Source organism: Jaculus jaculus, chromosome 10 (assembly GCF_020740685.1).
Source record: "Jaculus jaculus isolate mJacJac1 chromosome 10, mJacJac1.mat.Y.cur, whole genome shotgun sequence".
NCBI classification, from domain to species: Eukaryota; Metazoa; Chordata; class Mammalia; order Rodentia; family Dipodidae; genus Jaculus; species Jaculus jaculus.
Window position 1 is genome coordinate 95,753,319 of NC_059111.1, and position 17,552 is coordinate 95,770,870.

Below are 17,552 nucleotides of genomic sequence, written 5' to 3' on the forward strand. Positions count from 1 at the left end.
AAACCCCAGCATGGGGAGAAATGGGAAGTTCCCCGTCTGGACACCCCAAAAACCAAGGGGTTCCTGCCTTGACATGCAGCTAGAAATGTCCGCAAAGGAAAAGAAAGCTGATGTGAATTACTAGGGCTAGCCCCTACAGAGCCAGGGATCCCCAAGGACAGCCAGCCAGCCTCTTTAGGAAAACCTCCCCCATGTAAAGCCAACATTGAGTGTACTTGACCTTCTAAAGATCTGACAATGAGAATCAGAATCACAAGGGCCAGGGCAGCTGCTCCCATAGAGGGCAAGGACAGTGTCAGAACAGCTGTGTCAAAAACAAACAAAAAAAGCCCCAAAGCTTTAATGTTGAAAAGCCAGGGTTTCTTTGTTTTGTGAGGTAGGGTCTCAATCTAGCCCAGGCTGACCTGGAATTCACCATGTATCTCAGAGTGGCCTTGAATTCATGGTGGTCCTCCTACCTCTGCTTAGCATACAGAGTACTGGGGTCCATCCCTTGCACTGCAAATAAACCTTACCCGTGATCGTCTTCAAGTTTTCCCATTGTCTTCAGGCCAACTCCTAGCTAGTTGGGAGTTGCGCATTATCCAGCTAACCTGTCCCGTGTGTCAGCCTGCTCTTGATTATTAGAGGGGACTGAAGGCTTGCAGTTCGACTTGATCGAGACTTACCTATTCTCACAGGGGAACCTGGGCCACCTCTGCCCAGATGGCAGAAGGCAGGCTCAGACGAAGGGCCACCAGGTAGCCTGTGTGAGTGGGGATCTCAGTCCCCATGATGTTTGACTCCAGCTCCTGGGGTTAGGCGCTTTCCTCCCTCCCCAGACAGGGCCCAGAAACCAGTGCAGTCTGGACTTTTGGGGATGCGTCTTATCAGTAACCTACAAAGCAGTTCTCTATGCGTGACCAGATGGCTAACCCTTAAACCAGCAGACGCTAACAAAGCCACCGACTAGGAAACATAAGGCTAACACTGTGTACATTTCCCTCGCATCCCTTTCCTGTCCTTTGTCAACTTAAACCCGGATGAGGAAACATTAATCCCAGGAACAAGCAACTGTACCAGGGGCTCAAATCCTACTCTTGTAATCTTCGAGCTTCATCTGAATCCCACTGATGCCAATTACTTATGCTTCTCTTGCGTTTTGTCTAGACGGCGGGTTTCAAAGACAGCAGTTTTTCTCAGGTAGATCTGTCTGGTAAAAGCCCACTTACTTTGGCCTTCACACATGGGCGGTCTAGCCAAGCAACCCATGAAATCCAAAGCAGGTGTGCATCCTGCCTGGGAGCTGACACTGCGGTTCTCAGCTCTGGCTGCAAGTGAGACTCCTAAAGCCCTTGGACATCACCCAGCTGGATTTACTGAGTGTCCAGTGGCAAGGTAACTCGCTCAGGCTGGCACGACTGACCACGTGACGTTTTCTGTATTTTATCACGTCAGCAAACGTTGAAGCTCCACATGTCACTTGTGCACAGCCAGGATGTGGCCCACCACCCTAATGCTAAGTGGTAAAGTGCCGGGGTGGGAGAAAGGGTCCTCGTTCCTCTTCATAGCTCGCCTGCCTGCACTTGGGTATGCAGGGAAGGGAAGCTGGGAATGGGAAAGAAGAACAAAAAAAAAAAAAAAGAAAAGAAAAGGGGGACACCACCAAGGTCACAAAAGCGCTTTTTTATTTGAGGCAAACAGAAGTCTGGTTGAAAGGGTCACAGTTCCAAGCACTCAAACCTTAACTGTTAGTGGCACTATTTTGACCATAGGTCTTGCTTCTCTTGGGTCGGAAAAAGGTAGTCAGTTTGAACTTTACCCAGGTAGGCAAGAAGAAAGACAGAGAAAGGACCGGGAGAGAAACCTAGTCTACAGACGCTGCTCTTCAGAGCCCACAGCAAGCTAACATGCCTCAGGGTCTGGTCTGCCAGCTGTTGCCTCCTGCTGAGGGACACGGGGACACCCTACACTTGCAAGGACACTGAGTCGGGAGGAACAGGTCCAAGTCCCTTGGGGAAGAGGATTATCCACAGCTTCAGAACTCCGCGTGGAAGGGGTAATCCTTGTGGTTGGCGCAGCTGTTGGGAGAAAAGGAGCCATAAGGACATTTTAAGAGGAAATCACCAATGCCCAGACATGGGCATCTCATCACGGGGGAAAAAGAAGACTCAGAGGCAATAAGCCAGTTTTGTGTCTCAACCCATGTAGTGGTTTGATTCAGGTGTCTCCCATAAACTTAGGCGTTCTCAATGCTAGGCTCCCCAGCTGATGGCAATTGGAAATTAAAGCCTCTTAGAGGCAGTATATTGTTGGGGGCAGGCTTATGCGTGTAAGAGCCACTGTCCCGTTGCCAGTGTTTGGCACACTCTCCTGTTGCTATTGTCCACCCAATATTGGCCAGCGGGTGATGCCCACCCTTTGCTCATGCCACTGTTTCCCCCTGCCATTATGGCACTTCCCCTAGAGTCTGTAAGCCAAAATAACCCTTTTTTCCCACAAGCTGCTCTTGGTCGGGCGATTTCTGCCAGCATGTGAACCTGGCTGCTGTAGCTGGAAGCAATGACTCCGTCTACTCGGCAACAAGTGTGTGACAGATGCAGCCCTGATTCTTGCCTCCTTACACCTCACTTTAGCTAGCAGGATCATATATTATCTTACCAGCTTTTCTGGTTTGCTTGTTTTTGAAACAGGGCCTCATGTAGCCCAGGCTGGCTTCAGACTTTCTATGTAGCTGAGGATGACCTTGAACTCTTGAATACCTGCTTCTACCTCCCAAGTGCAGGGATCACAGTGACACCACGCCCAGTTCATCATATCTTAGACAGTCAGGGGTATACAAGAGCAGAGAGCTCTTAATACCACAGAGGTGTTGGAAAGCTGTAGGAGACTGAACCCCTGAGGCAGCAATGCTCCCAGGACACAGAGAAGGCACCTCCGCGTCAGCTGGAGAAAAGTGAGTCCAGAGCAGTGGCTGCGCACTTGCTGCAGGTAACACAGTAGGAGTCAGCCCACAGCCAAAGCTCACAGTCTGTCTGGTGGGGACAATGGCTTGTGCTGAGAAGAAAAAGGCAAAAACACCGGAAAGACTGGCCAGGCAGGGTGTGGAAGCCCAGGGCTGGACCATATGTAACGCTTATAAAACTTTCACAACCATTCATAAACTGCCTCGTGCCTTTCCCTGCATCCTACGAACGTGAGACTGTCTCTGGCAACACAGCCTCGGCGCAGAAATACGTGCCTACTGGCGAGCTGACTTGTGGATAGATAGTAAGGGAAAACCTCAGGGTATTAAAGGCAGCCTCCTGCTGCCCACACCAACCCTGCTCCATGCCCACTCAGCCTTGCCAGCCCACAAAACCACCAGGCAGCTGTCTTAGCATAGCCCAGAAGGAGCACTACCTAGATATGGAGGTACCAGTTAGAAAGCACCACGGATGGGAACGGGAAGACCAAGTGCCAGAGGCGGGCTCTGAAGAACAGATGCCCTAGCAAATGATTCATTTCTCTCTTGCCCACTACATCTAAAAAGGATCCTCATGGCAAAAGGTAAAGCGCCATTAACATTAGAACATTAGAAAGGGTCTTGAGACTACGTGGCCATCCCACCCTAAACGTGTCTGAGCTCGGAAGCTAAGCAGGGCCAGGCCTGGGGAGTACTTGGAAGGGAACAAGGTCTTGACCGGGACTCTTGGTTGGCTTTTTGGGTCCTGGAACCTGAGGTGTTTGTGACAGCAACAAGCTCACAGGCAGCATCAGCGTGAATCACAGGAGCTGCTGTCTAAGACCTACGCCTCGTGGTGGTGGCTGCAGCCACCACAGTGAGCAGACACCGGGTGACCCTGGAGACTGGGGAGAGGAAGTGCGCCCCGAGGCCATCTTGGGAATAGCAACTGCTTTCACAATGGGCCAGTAGTACTCCCGCATGGGTGGAGGACGAGAGGCCAGGGCAGGTAACTTGGCAGGCATTTCCCTTGGGTCTACACACTTCTTCCTGTTGTGCACGGATGAGGAAGTCATGTGCAAAAGCAAGCAGGGCGGAGCTAAGCATCGGGCCTGAGAGGCCCGCCCGCAGAGATGGCTTTGTTCCACCTATATAGCATGTTGGTGTGGACAGGTCAGCACGCCAGGCCTCACTCACCTCACCAAGGCACAGACTCTCCAGTTCCTGTTGTAGCTGAGTAAGGTGGCCATGTCCTCGCTGCTCAGCTCAAAGTCAAAGACCTTACACACAGGTGGGGGGGGGGGGGAAAGACAGTCAGGTCTGCACTCAAAACCAGACACAGCACCATGCAGGTCCTAGGGAAGATGGCTGTCCACTTTCCCGAGGGTAAAGGGAACATAGACAACATCTACCCTGAGCTGCCACCTGCCTGCAGGGGGACCATGTGGGACTGGCACCAATGAGCTACATGCCCATGGTCGTGCCACGCTCAAACCAAAGCTCAGGTAAGGACTGAGGGCCCTTGGCAGAGCTGCTGTGCTCAGAGGGGACACACACGCGGGGGCTGCCAGGGCCACCCCATAGCAGCTCCTCTCCCAGCTGGCCTTCTCGCTGGTGCCAGCGGCACTGGGGGGGGGAACGACACCAGGCAGCACGGGCTGTTCAAGGACACTCTGAATGCCCGTGCCCGGCACCCAGACTTTCCCACGCTCTGCCCATGACTGCCCGGGCAATTTGCAGAGCCAGTAGGTCAGTGTGTTCTAGAAGGCTCTGTCCATGAACTCAACAAAGATTCCCTGAGCACCTACTGAAGCGCTTACCAGGTGTCGTCAAGTGCTCTCTGCACATCATCTAATTGAATCTTCACACAAGCCCTTAAAATAGGTCTTATTTGATTTGCGTGCAGTCAAGTGACTTGCCCAAAGTCATATAGCTGGCAACTAATGGAGCACCAGGGCAAACGCAGGCAGCTTCCTCTAGCTTAACATTTACTCAGGACAAATGGCCAGTGTCCTTGAGGAGCCTTAACAAAGGGGAGTGTGTGTATGTGTGTGTGTGTTTGTACATATGTCTGCGTGCATAAGCATGGGGAATTGAAGCACGAGGCTCATATCAGCGCAGGAATCCCACCCGTAGGAAGTCACTACCCGGAGACCAAGGTTTGCTCACTGCAAAGTACTGAGGCTGATACCATGGCTCGGAGGATGTCATGACGGCGGCAGGGCATGTGGGAGGGTCCCACAGATGTGACTTCCCAGGGTCGGGATGAGGAGCCTGGAGAACCGCCCGCTATACCAACTCACACACATTCACCGCCAGCTGAGATCTTACATTGAAGTTCTCAGCTATGCGTGCTGGTGTCACAGACTTGGGGATCACCACCAGATTTCTTTGTATGGGGAACCGGATCAGCACCTGTGGACAGAGAGAGATGCTGAGTGTGTACACACACCAGGCCCTCTGTGTCGTGACGGCTCTTAATTGTACGCGCATGACCCGACAGTGACAAACAAACTGCGCAGGTGAGAACAAAGGGGAGGGTCAGAGATGCCCGAGTCATGCCCACTGACAGGGAGGATCACACCCAGGCCCGGATCTGACTCCAGAGGTCTGGCAGTGGCTCCAGATACACCATGAGGCCACAGCAGCGCCAGTCACTTCTGGGGGCTCATACCACCTCGCGGGAGAAATTAACATTTCAGTGGATAAAGAGCTCTTCTACTTGTACAGATGAGTTTTCATGAAAATGAGTGAATGACCTCTTAAACCTTAAGCTGTCTGTAGGGACAGAAGAAACAGACAGAGACTGCTGGCAATCTTCTAAAGCCCGGGCCTGTGCCTTTAAGACCCAAAGACCCAAGCCACACTTCCGAGAGGGCTTGACGGGCTCAATATCAACTCCCTCATGGCTGACAGGGTCCCTGTTCTGGCAATAGTCACGTGTGTCTGGAAATATCCTTACCTGAGCTGTGGTTTTATTGTACTTGTCTGCAATCGCCTTGATTCTGGGATCCTCCAGAATAGATGGGTCCTCAGGCTTGGCCCTGGAACAGCAAGGTACTTGGATCAACAACCAACTCCAATTCCACTCAAGGCAGCTGGCCACCCTAAACACGACCTTCTTGACGCCTTCAAGGCAGTCGACCAGTCTCTAGACCAGAAGCTGCTGACTCTTGGCAAAGGGTCCTCATCTTACTGCTAGAAATGTCCACCTCCCAGCAAACCCAAAGGCATCAGGGGAAGGTCTGCACATGGCCCCGGAAGCATTCCCCTTGACCTTCATTCTTCCTCACACCTGACCCTCACCAGTGAAGGATAACGTGACCCCACAGGACGCTCACCAGGGCCTGTCAGGAGAACCGAGAGGACTATAGGCAGTCACCACAATGCCCTTGGAATGGCAATACTGGATCAACTTCTCCCCTGTCAAGTATGGGTGGCACTCGATCTGCCAATGCAAACAGGAAAGGGCTGATGGCAGCCATGGCACAAGATGATGTGACTTGAGCAAAGTCATGTTAGGTTGCTTCCCTCCCTCTATACAGAAAGTATGTTTCCCAGATAGGCTGCAACAACTTTCTACAACCCCCAACCTTCACATTAAGAACAATAATCTTGTTACTTGTGTTCCACGGCCATATGCCCTGAAGGTGTTCTTTGGCCTTCATCATTTATCAGCTGTTAACAGGCCCGAGGATCTTGCTAGCTGCTCACTCTAAGAAGTCACTCAGTCAGGCCGACCTCAGACTCTCTCTCCCTGCCAGCTTCTGCTCCCAGATGTGCCCATCACGATAAATTAGATCTCAGGACTTGCTTCCTGATTATGCCCTGGGCCCTGTGGACCTTGGGTAAGATGAAATGTCAAAGACGCCAGGCTCCCTGGGGAAGGTTTACCTGGTTGACTGCTGGCTTGTACTTTAAGCCGGGTTTGTTCAAGATCCTCTCAATCTGGAGATGGTTGAAGTTGGAAACGCCAATTGTTTTCACCAGGCCTTCATCCACCAGCTGTTCCATGGCCTGCAAAGCAACAGAGGGGGAGGCGAGAGCCACAGCTCAGTGGATGAGCGCTTGCCACACAAGCATGAGCACCTGGCTTCCTTGGAACCCCCATACAATGCTGGGTGTGGGGGTGCCTGTAATCTCAGCACTGCAGAGGTGGAGATAGGAGGATCCCCCGGGCTTGCTGGCTACCTGAAGAGGTGACCAATAGGGTTAGAGAGACCTTGCCTCAAGGGATAAGGTGGAGAGCTAATGAGGAAGCCACTTGATATTGACCTCTGGCCTTCACATGCACACATCCAGTGTGCATCTGCTTACACACATGTACCTATGTTCATACATGTGCATGCATGCACACACACACACACAATGCATAAAATATAAAAAGAGAAAAGAGGGTCTGTTTGGTGCTGAAATGAATCCCAACAGAGTGAGGGCTAGAAGCAGCCTCATGGGTCCTGCCCACACCATTCAGGGCCAGCTCTTTGGACTTTAAGGAACAGGAGAGAAGTGAAAGGCAGGTTGGCTTCCTCGAGATGAAACAAATAAGACTGGATGAGATAAGCAATGCAAGAAGCGGATCACTCACAGCTGACTCACAAGCAAGGACAGGAAACCAGCAGTGAGAGGTACGGTCCCAGCCACGGCCATCTTACCGTCCAGGTGTCCACAAAATCGGTGTCACTGGGAATCACGTTGCCAGACGCATCCAGTGGGAAGTAGTCAGGGCCAGGCTGTCGTGACCAAAAAAAAAAAAAAAAAAAAAAAGACACCACAAAATCAATCAAGAACAGCTCTTTACAGCCCTGTGAGGGACCTCTGTCTAGATGTGGAAGATGAAAAGAGGCCTATCTGGCCAAGAGTACAGAAGGAAAGCAGCAGGTTTGAGCTGTGAGCCTGTCAGATGGGGAGCTGGCCACCCTCGGTCTGTGACTAAGGGTGCGTGGGAGCAGGGGTTCCGCTACAGGCTGGAATTCAGGGGTCTAAGTCCTGTCAGGCTCACTAGTCTATCATTTCAGACAGACAAACACAAAGGGTGATTATCAAGTCCCTCAGGCCCTAAGAAGAGATCGCGATGTACTGAAGCAGAGCTGGAGGATAAAATCCCCGTTCTTTCAACCTGGGTGACCATGCGGAAATGGAGACAGGGGCTAAAGACAGAAAATGTAGTGATCCAGAAGTCTGTTGGGCAAAGACCCAGGCTGTGAACATATGTTTACACAAGAGATCAAATTCAAGTTGAATGTGGGTACAAAAACACACACGCGGAAAGGGCATATATGAGCATGCGTGTGTGTGTGTGTGCATGTTCCCAGAGCTGGGAGGGAGGATGGCAAGGACTGACTGTACCAATGGCCAGCGGGGACAACAGCAGCCCTGTCTTAAATCCTAGAACCAGCAGGTGAAAAGTGTGTGCTCCCTAAAATCCAAGGGGGGTGCGTTTAAGTCACCTGTGGGTCACATGGCCTAGATGGGGCCTCAAGACTGGTTTCTAACACACTCCAGGGGATGCCACTGGCTGCTGATGTAAGAGCCACATCTGGAGCAGCAGGGCCAGGAAGAGCGCAGCACACAGAACATGCTAGTAAGGAAGGTGAGAACAGGCTCCTGATTGTGTGCGAGACTCAGTGCGTGCGTCGTGCCCCTTACCTTGAAGCCCGTCGGCCAATGAATAAGGTAGAGGTCCAGGTAGTCCAGCTGCAGGTCACTGAGTGTCTTCTGGCAGGCTCCCTTCACCATGCTCTTGTCGTGGAACGTGCACCACAGCTGAAGCCAACGAAAGCATGTCCTATGCCTGCCGCGTGGGGCCGGAAGCCAGACGGCTCCAAGACGGAGTTCCCACTCTGCTCTCCCCGCAACCACTACACTGTGAGTGGCTGGAGGCGTTTCCGGTTCATACTGTGGATCCCAGCTTTGCCGAGGCAGGAGGGATGGCCAAGCCAAAGACACCACGTAGGAACCACACAGAAGGTATGACAACAGAACACACAGGCCAGCCAGATACGAAACACAAGCTTCCAAGGTGTAGATGCCTAACACGAGCTTCCCAGGGCATTTTCTGATCACGCCGCTCTGCGCGGAGGCAGCCTCACCCTCCCACTTGGGCTTGTCTGTGCACCAAAAGCCTCACATGCTAACAGCAGTGGCCACTGCTGAGGATCCAGTTCACATACGGGAAAGCAAGCTCTGACCCCGAAGTTAAGTCCCTAAAAAGGAAGTGCCCACCCCAAGCCAACCCTGGCTTTGGTCTTATCAGGATGGGCTCTAATCCACAGGTCCAACGGAGAGAGACACGTGGGTTAGCAATGGGCCCTCCTCAGGCCTGAGTGGTAGGGTCTGAAAGAATCACATGTCCACTACTATTCGCCATTGAGAGTGTGGTCCTGCCCCCCTCGGTTAAGCCACCACGGGTGTGAACTGGACGTTAGCCCCCCCCCCCCCCCACACACACAGAGATCATACCTTGCTGACGATGAAGAGGTCCTGGCGCTTCACTACCTGCTCCTTGAGCTTCTCCTGGAGGGCCACCCCTACCTCCTTCTCATTCTGGTACACCTGGGCGCAGTCGATGTGGCGGTACCCAACATCAATTGCAATTTTCACGGCCTCAGTCACCTGGCCGGGGGGAGACTGCAAAGGAAAGGGGTATTTGTAAGACGTGGGATTAAAAATGAAACAGTACGGGCCTAGAGAGAAACTCGGCAAGTAAAGTGCTTGTTTCCTAGGCACAAGGCCCCGAGTTCAAGCCCAAGTACCCACATAAAACTGTCAAGAGTGGTGGCACCTGTCTGCCATCCCAGCGGAAGAAAGGGGAGGACAGCAGGTTCCCTGGGACTCTCTGGCCAGCTAGTTCAGAATAACTGGTGAGCTCCAGCCAATGAAAGAGCCTGTCTCGGGCTGCAGAGATGGCTTAGCAGTTAAGATGCTTGCCTGGGAAAGCAAAGGACCAAGGTTCGATTCCCCAGTACCCACGTAAACCAGATACACAAGGTGGCACATGCATCTGAAGGCCCTGGTGTGCTCATTCTGTCTGTCTCTCCCCCAAATAAGCAAGTAATTTTTTAAAAAAAGAAAGAGGACTGGAGGGATGGCTTAGCAGTTAAGGCGTTTGCCTGACAAGGCAAAGGACACAGGTTCTATTCCCCAGGACCCACGTTAGCCAGATACACAAGGTGGTGCATGCGTCTGAAAAGAGTTTGCAGTGGCTAGAGGCCCTGATGCATCCATTCTCTCTCTCTCTCTCTCTGTTAAGTAAATAAATAATATTTTTTAAAAAAGAAAAAGCCTGCCTCAAAGGTAGATGGCATTCCTGAGGATGAAATTCAATGTTGCCCTCTAGCCTTCTCTCTCTCTCTCTCTCTCTCACACACACACACACACACACACTTTTAACAAAGAAAAAAAAGACATAATAAAAGTTTGCACAAAGCCAAGGAAGTTGTTCAGTGGGATCCTGGGAACCAGTGGTCCTAGGTGAACCTCGCTTCTTCTTTGAAGTTGGGCCAACTCCAGTCAGAATATATTTAAGAGGTAGCAACCCACAATCAGCCCACAGATGGGGGACCAAAGTAAAATGTCACATTATTTCACCTCAGCAGGCTCTGACAGCCACTAACTAGTGACAATGATCAGTCTGATGTCTGGGACACAGATATAATCCCAGCACTGTAGAGGCCAAAACAGGAAGATCATGAGATCTAGACCAGTTCTGCTACATAGCAAGACCATGTCTCAAGAAAATAAAAAAAAAAAAAAGGGCTGGAGAGATGGCTTAGTGGTTAAGCGCTTGCCTGTGAAGCCTAAGGACCCCGGTTCGAGGCTCGGTTCCCCAGGTCCCACGTTAGCCAGATGCACAAGGGGGCGCACGCGTCTGGAGTTCGTTTGCAGAGGCTGGAAGCCCTGGTGCACCCATTCTCTCTCTCTCCCTCTAAATGTCTTTCTCTCTGTGTCTGTCGCTCTCAAATAAATAAATTAATTAATTAAAAAAAAATCTCTCTCTAAAGTATTAGGTAATAAAGGACAGCATGCCATTCAAATAGTCCAAGATCAGGCTAGAGAGATGGCTTAGCAGTTAAGGAGCTCGCCTGTGAAGGCTGAGGACCAGGTTCAATTCTCCAGGACCCATGTAAGCCAGGTGGCACATGCATCTGATGTTCGTGTGCAGTGGCCGGAGGCTCTGGCGCACCCATTCTATCTGCTTCTTCCTCTCTCCTCTCTCTGTCTCCCTCTCTGTTAGATAAAAATAAAATATATATTTTAAAAACAGTCCAAGATCATTACAAAACCGCTACATCATTGACCCAATTTCCATTTGGTTCCTGATTTTGGTCAATGAATATCTGCTCTTTGATTTCCCCCTCTCACGCAGGGATTCTGATATAGCACTCATTTTTTAAAAATATATTTTATTTATTAATTTGAGAGAAAGACACGGGGGGGGGGGGTGCGGGGGAAGAGAGAGAATGAATGAGAATGGGCACACCAGGGCCTCCAGCCACTGCAAACGAACTCCAGATGCATGAGGCACCTTGTGCATCTGGCTCATGTGGGTCCTGGAGAGTCAAACTGGGATCCCTTGGCTCTGCAGGCAAACACCTTAACGGCTAAGCCATCTCTCCAACCCCAACACTCACTTGTTCTGGGAAATGATCTTAGTCAAGAAGCCTACTATGCTGATGTGAGCAGGAGAGAGACTGCTCTGGGAGGCAGACCCAGGGAGATGGTTCCTCAGAGGTATTTGCGACAGGGCTGCGTGTCAAGGGAGGATGGTAATTTTAGAAAAGGCATCCACTGAGAGGTGTGTGTGTGTGGGGGGGTGTCCATCAGCTGATGGGGGAGGCAAGGGAAGTGCAGCAGCCACTTGTACCGCCTGGAGCTTCACCAGCACCCAAACTTCACAGCCCCCTTTCCCACCTCCTCGGCGGCCGCTCCTGCTCAGATCACAGAGCTGGACAAGAACAATGTGAGCAGTGAACTGCTCCGTGAACGGGCCGCATTCCTTCGGAGAGCTCGGGCAGAAGCGAGTGAAAAGGAAAACTCCCCCAGGGCCACCAAGCAGCTGCTGACATCTGTTGTTTTCTCAGAAGCTCCTGTGAATGGAACCATCTGGGACAGGAACACAGACCAGAAGGCCAAGTCCACGGCCAGCACCTGTTAGCAGCAGAGCTCATCCCAGCCACGGAAAGGGGAGGGAGGGCTTGCCTGGTGGAGTGGTCATGCCATCCTCACCAGGAGCCTCAGACCATCTAAGCAGCCTATTTTACAGCAGGAACCGAGGAGGCTGCACCCGGGCTTTTCCTGCGTTTCACAGTCGAAGGGAAAACTCTGAGAATGTGCAGAAGCGAGGAATCCCCTACCACAGGTTCTCTGTGGCACCCCGACACAGCAGTGGCTGGCATGGACAGTGAAATTCTGCCCAAGAAGGAAGACTGCCTCCCTGCAGGTGCCCAGCTTTCTTCAGGATCCAGGGCGCCCGGACTGCCTCTTCTCTTAAGAGGCATTTGCGCTTATCTTGTAGTGGCCTACCTGGGGCCTGGCAGTGCCCGGCCCTGGCAGGGTAGACACGCTGTCTGGGCCAAGCACAGCCAAACATCTGCTCCGGCAACTTGCGGGTGGTCCTATGCAGCCTCAGAGACTCCACCTCTAGACCTGAACCAAGGGACCTGCTGAGACAACTGTTACCCCCTGCTGGGCCCCAGCTAGCCACTGGAGAGTGAGAAGCAATCTCGGTGACCTGATTTATAACCCTGAATCACAACATATTAATTCAGGGACGGCCCTGAACCTTCCGCACCTGTATTTTTTTTTCCCACACGTGTTATCCTTTTTGTTTGTTTTCCACACATATACCTATTTTATGTATTAAGTGCCACTACTTAATATTAATTTGGCTTTCCTGCTCCTCAAAACTAAAGGGTGCTTCCTACACCAATCAAACTTGCCAACTAGCACAAAACTGGGTGGGGCCAAGTCTGTGTGATATTTTTACAGAAAGTTAAGAGCAGAATAGGCTGCAAGAGGTCACCGAGAAGTGCCGTGTTCTGACCCTTCCCCCAGACAGGGCAGCTTAGTGTAATCAAGGCTTAAATTTACAACATTCACAATTCTCTGATGGTTTAAAAAAAAACAAACAAACAGAGAAAACCCTCAGAATGACTACAAGGTGCCACCTTTCATGCCCCACCCTGTCACCAGAAAGCACTTATTGCTGGATTCAGAGCAACCAAGTTCACTTGCTCTGGTAGTACGAACTCTGTGGTTTACTGCTCAACAATGCAAACAGCATTTGCAGGTGATAAAGACTGAAAGACCCGGCCCTTGAGAACCCTTTGGTGGCCTTATCTTTCGCAAACATATCCATGTGGCTCATAACCCAGTTTGGCAACAGTATCTGAAATCCGTTCCGCTGTAATACACCCATAAATCTGCCCCGAATTCTAAGTCGCTGGCATCTCCACTTGGTTGAGATGTGGACCCAGGTCTGCTCCTGCGTGGGCAGGATTTATTCGGCTATCTTTGATCTTGAAGAAGTAAAGACTGGGAGACATACAGGCCTGGTCACTGGGCAGGTACCCCAGAAACTAGGATCCTACTTGAATTCCAGTCCCCGTGGTACTTCTCCCCAGCCTCAGGATCTAGGAGTACCATCATGGGCTTATCCTGGCCCACTTGAGAAGTGACAGGCAGTCTCTTGTGTGTGCATAGAGGTAGTACTGTCGTGTGTGTATGCATGCACGTGTGCACCCATCAAGCGACTTCCTCAAAGCACTCTACACCTTAGCTTTCAAGACTGGGTCTCAGAGCCTGAAGCTCACAGATTCAGCTAGATTCACTGGCCAACAAGCCCTGGCCACTCCTGTCTCCGCCTCCCCAAAGCTGGGACTGCAGGCACAAGCCACCACGTTGTCGGTTTGGGGCTTTTACAGTAAGCAGGAGAAAAACATAGAAACAAACAAAACCTGCCATAGCTTTAAAAAGGCCAGTGACCCTCTATGAATCCCAGAGTGCTTAAGCATATGTACAATATTATCTGAGATATTATCCTTTTTTTTTTTTTTTTTTTTTTTTTTTGAGGTAGGGTTTCACTCCCAGCTCAGGCTGGCCTGGAATTAGTCTCAGAGTGGCCTTGAACTCACGGCGATCCTACCTCTGCCTCTTGGGTGCTGGGATTAAAGTCTTGCGCTACCACATTCACATTCTATTGGGGTATAATTAGGCAAACAATAAAAACCTCAAAAAAGCTCTTGAGTGAGAAAGACAGGGTAATAACTGGAAAAGGGATTGAGAACAGTTGTACCTCCATTCTAGAGATGCTGCAAGCATACATGTGGAAGTGACCAAAAAAATTTTAATGAGGTCAAAGACATTATCAGCAATAGTACAGTGGCCTGCATCAGGAGTTACCTCTGTCTTAAAAGATTCTTGGTAATCCAACACCATGGGGGAAATCAAGCCTGCTGGGAAGAAACCCCAACTAAGCCACTTGGGGTCTGCAGCAAGGGTATCCCCCACTTCTCTGAGGAGAAAAGATAGGTTGAGGACCTTCAAGAGAAGAGTGGACCCTAGGCTACAGAGCCTTGCTATTAAGTCTACAGCATCCACACATGATCACGAGAACAGAGAGCTGCCACCCATGCGTCCTCTCCTGCATTTGTCACAACGACAAGCACATGACCATACTATTTGTCCAGTATCTGTAATGGAGCAGGTACACATATTCAAGGCAAAGTATCAAGTCTATACATAGTATTTCCAAGGGGCTGGAGAGATGGCTCAGCAGTGAATGGCTCTTACTTGTAAAGCCAGAGGGCCCGGGGTTCAATTTTCCAGTATACATACAAAGCCAAAGGAACATGTGTCTGGAGTTTGCAATGGCAGGAAGCCCCGGTGTGTCCATCACTCTGTCTGCCTCTTTCTCAAATAAATAAGTGAACTGTTTTATTTATAACATGTATTATTTGAAAGAAAGGAAATCTTCTTTAAGCTCACACTGACCCCATTTATTTCACCTCTCCCCTTCTTCCCTCAGTGTGCGATTCATCTCATCCCCGGGGAATATAAGAGCCTGTTGTCATTGCTGTTTTCTAAAGTTGTTGCTTCACATTAATTCAGTGTAGAACTTTTGGGTAACTACTGCCTGCCAGCTACTGTGGGGGTAGTTAATTATGAAAATGACAGACACTCTCTTTGCTCTCAGCCAGAATGACTGCTCTAAACATATAGATGAGGTTATAATATCTGTACTTTTTGGGTTTTTTTTGAAGTAGGGTCTCACTCTAGCTCAGGCTGACCTGGGATTCACTATGTAGTTTCAGGGTGGCCTCGAACTGTCCTTACCTCTGCCTCCCAAATGCTGGGCTTAAAGGTGTGTGCCACCATCCCTGGCTTGAACAAAGTTATTTTAAACAAGTACACAGCTCTTCAAGAGCTCAAGCAATAGATTTGAATCTTTCTTTTATGAACTGTCACTCTTTATTCACTCAAGAAATAATCTTCCAATTATCATGAATTAAAATTTTTAAAGTGACGCTGGGCGTGGTGGTGCACGCCTTTAACTCCCGCACTCAGGAGGCAGAGGTAGGAGGATCGCCATGAGTTTGAGGCCACCCTGAGACTACGTAGTTAATTTCAGGTCAGCCTGGACCAGAGTGAGACCTTACCTCAAAACTACAGAAACAAAAATTAAAGTTATCGCTCTCAATTTTTGGAAAAATGGACTAGAACAACAATACCAGAATCTATCCTATTTGTAAGGGTTGTTACTTGTGACACTTTTATTGCAAATGCATGTGCAATTGTGTGCTACCTCATGACGTAAGTGTATCTGCTAATGCAAAGAAAGTATGTCATGTTATTCCAACGGAGGGAATTCAATCTCTATCAATGGCTGCAATTCAATCACACCCTTAGGTCACCAAAGGCCCTATGAAAGGAAACACAAACGACATCCTCTGTTCATACTGGCCTGGAAACCCTTTCTGAGAAAGGTAAATGGACGACACAGTTGATTCTGAATCACACCCCTCATCCCCTCCCCCCAGGCCCAGCCCTATTTCAAGCTACCTGAACTCAATCCTTCCTGTTCTCCTGTTCCCTTCTTGGGATGTAAATATTTAATGCCTCAGGCCCGTATTCAAGATTCTGGTGAGAGGAAAGACCCAGGTCACCGCAGTGGGATGCAATACGCAGTACTGCTAACCTGTAATGTGGTTTTTTTTTTTTAAAATACTGGCTTTCCCTCCGCTTCCCTATTCTCCAGTTACCAGGAATCACTTTTCTTGTTGTTTTTTACTTATTGCTTCCCCGCCTTATTATCTTACTTTTCATATTTTAATTCTGATACTTTAGTGCCCTCCTGTCATTTTAACGTGTGTGGGGTGGTATGGTGTTGAGTTTTCCAGGGTGTTCCCCTGACGCCTCCCCCACACCCCAAGCTATCACCGGGCAGCATCCCACCGTGGGGTGTCTGGATGATCCGCCGACCAGAAAGAGGCTGTGGCTCTGGGGACAGGGAAGCGGGTGAGGTCGGAACAAACTCGCGCCACTTCATTGAATTACCGCCGGCGCGCGCGGGCTGAACCCGCCGGGCTCGTTTCCTAAGACCGCGACAGCCTGGAGGGGAGGGGGCGGACAAACCACACGCGGGGCAACAGGACTCCGGGGAGCCCGGCCTCCGCAGCGCCGGCAGTGCCCTTCGCGGTCCGGCGTGCAGGGGGTCCCGGGAAATCCACCCGCCCCGGGTTCCCGCAGGTGGGTGGCCGGCGGCGGCGTCCGCTCGCTCCCAGCATCCTTAAGGGGACGGCGACGTCTCCCCGCCAACCTCCGACGCAGGACCGCGGCCCTGATGCGCGGGGACCCGGGCCCGTCCGCCCGCGCCGCGCCGCGCCGCGCCCCGGGTGACCCGAGGTCGCGCCCCGCCCCAGGCCGCGCGGAGCCCACGGCGAGCGCCCGTCCCGACACCTACCTTCCAAGTGCCCAAGCCCAGGACGGGCATCTGGGCGCCATTGTTGAGCTGGAGGTGGCTGGCCATGTCCGCTGCACGATACACACCCCGGACCACCGCACCGAGCGCCTTTAAATAGCCACGGAGACCCGCAGAAAGGAGGCCGGCCATTGGCGCGCGGCTCGCCGAAAGCAGCTCCTGATTGGTCGCTGCCGCGGTCCCGAGGGGGTCGACGAGGATGCTGCTCCCGCGAGGTCCTAGCGGCACGGAATTCGTTTCCTCTCCAACTGCGTGCCCCCACGCCCCACGTGGCGCAAGTTTCTGCCCGTTGCCGGAGCATTAGAATATGCGGCATTCTAAAAATAATAACAGCCATGCTATAAATAAATCGACTGGAAAGAAGTTTTGGTTTCATTTAAGAGCCCAGAAGAATGAATTCGTCTCTTGCTTAATCCCCGGTAAGGAAAAATGCTTCTTGGAAATCGGGCCAATGGCCTTGCATTTAATCTGCAGGAAACATATTGTCCGCAGGTGTATTGAAGCGCACGTTTTTCTCAGACGAAGGTGCTTAGAAGACAGAAAATAATGTGCAGTGGTTTCATACAACACCACGAAATTTTGGGGTTGCCCATCCTGATATATAACTAACTAGAGAGATCTCTACACTCCGCTGTGGTTGTCTGTACG

The 17,552-nt window shown here is 51.0% G+C and overlaps 1 protein-coding gene across 1 annotated transcript; it reads right to left on the bottom strand.

Annotated features, from left to right (window-relative positions):
• Positions 1 to 1,645: 1,645 nt before the first annotated feature.
• On the bottom strand, positions 1,646 to 17,043 carry LOC101600843 (aldo-keto reductase family 1 member B1). Its single transcript, XM_004661196.2, has 10 exons — positions 16,887 to 17,043; positions 9,386 to 9,553; positions 8,573 to 8,689; positions 7,579 to 7,656; positions 6,818 to 6,940; positions 6,265 to 6,371; positions 5,886 to 5,967; positions 5,255 to 5,338; positions 4,121 to 4,203; positions 1,646 to 2,060 (listed from the first exon to the last, which is right to left on the bottom strand). The coding sequence occupies exons 1-10, from the start codon at positions 17,034 to 17,036 to the stop codon at positions 2,018 to 2,020; spliced, it is 1,035 nt and encodes a 344-aa protein (XP_004661253.2). The 5' UTR covers positions 17,037 to 17,043; the 3' UTR covers positions 1,646 to 2,017.
• Positions 17,044 to 17,552: the final 509 nt, after the last annotated feature.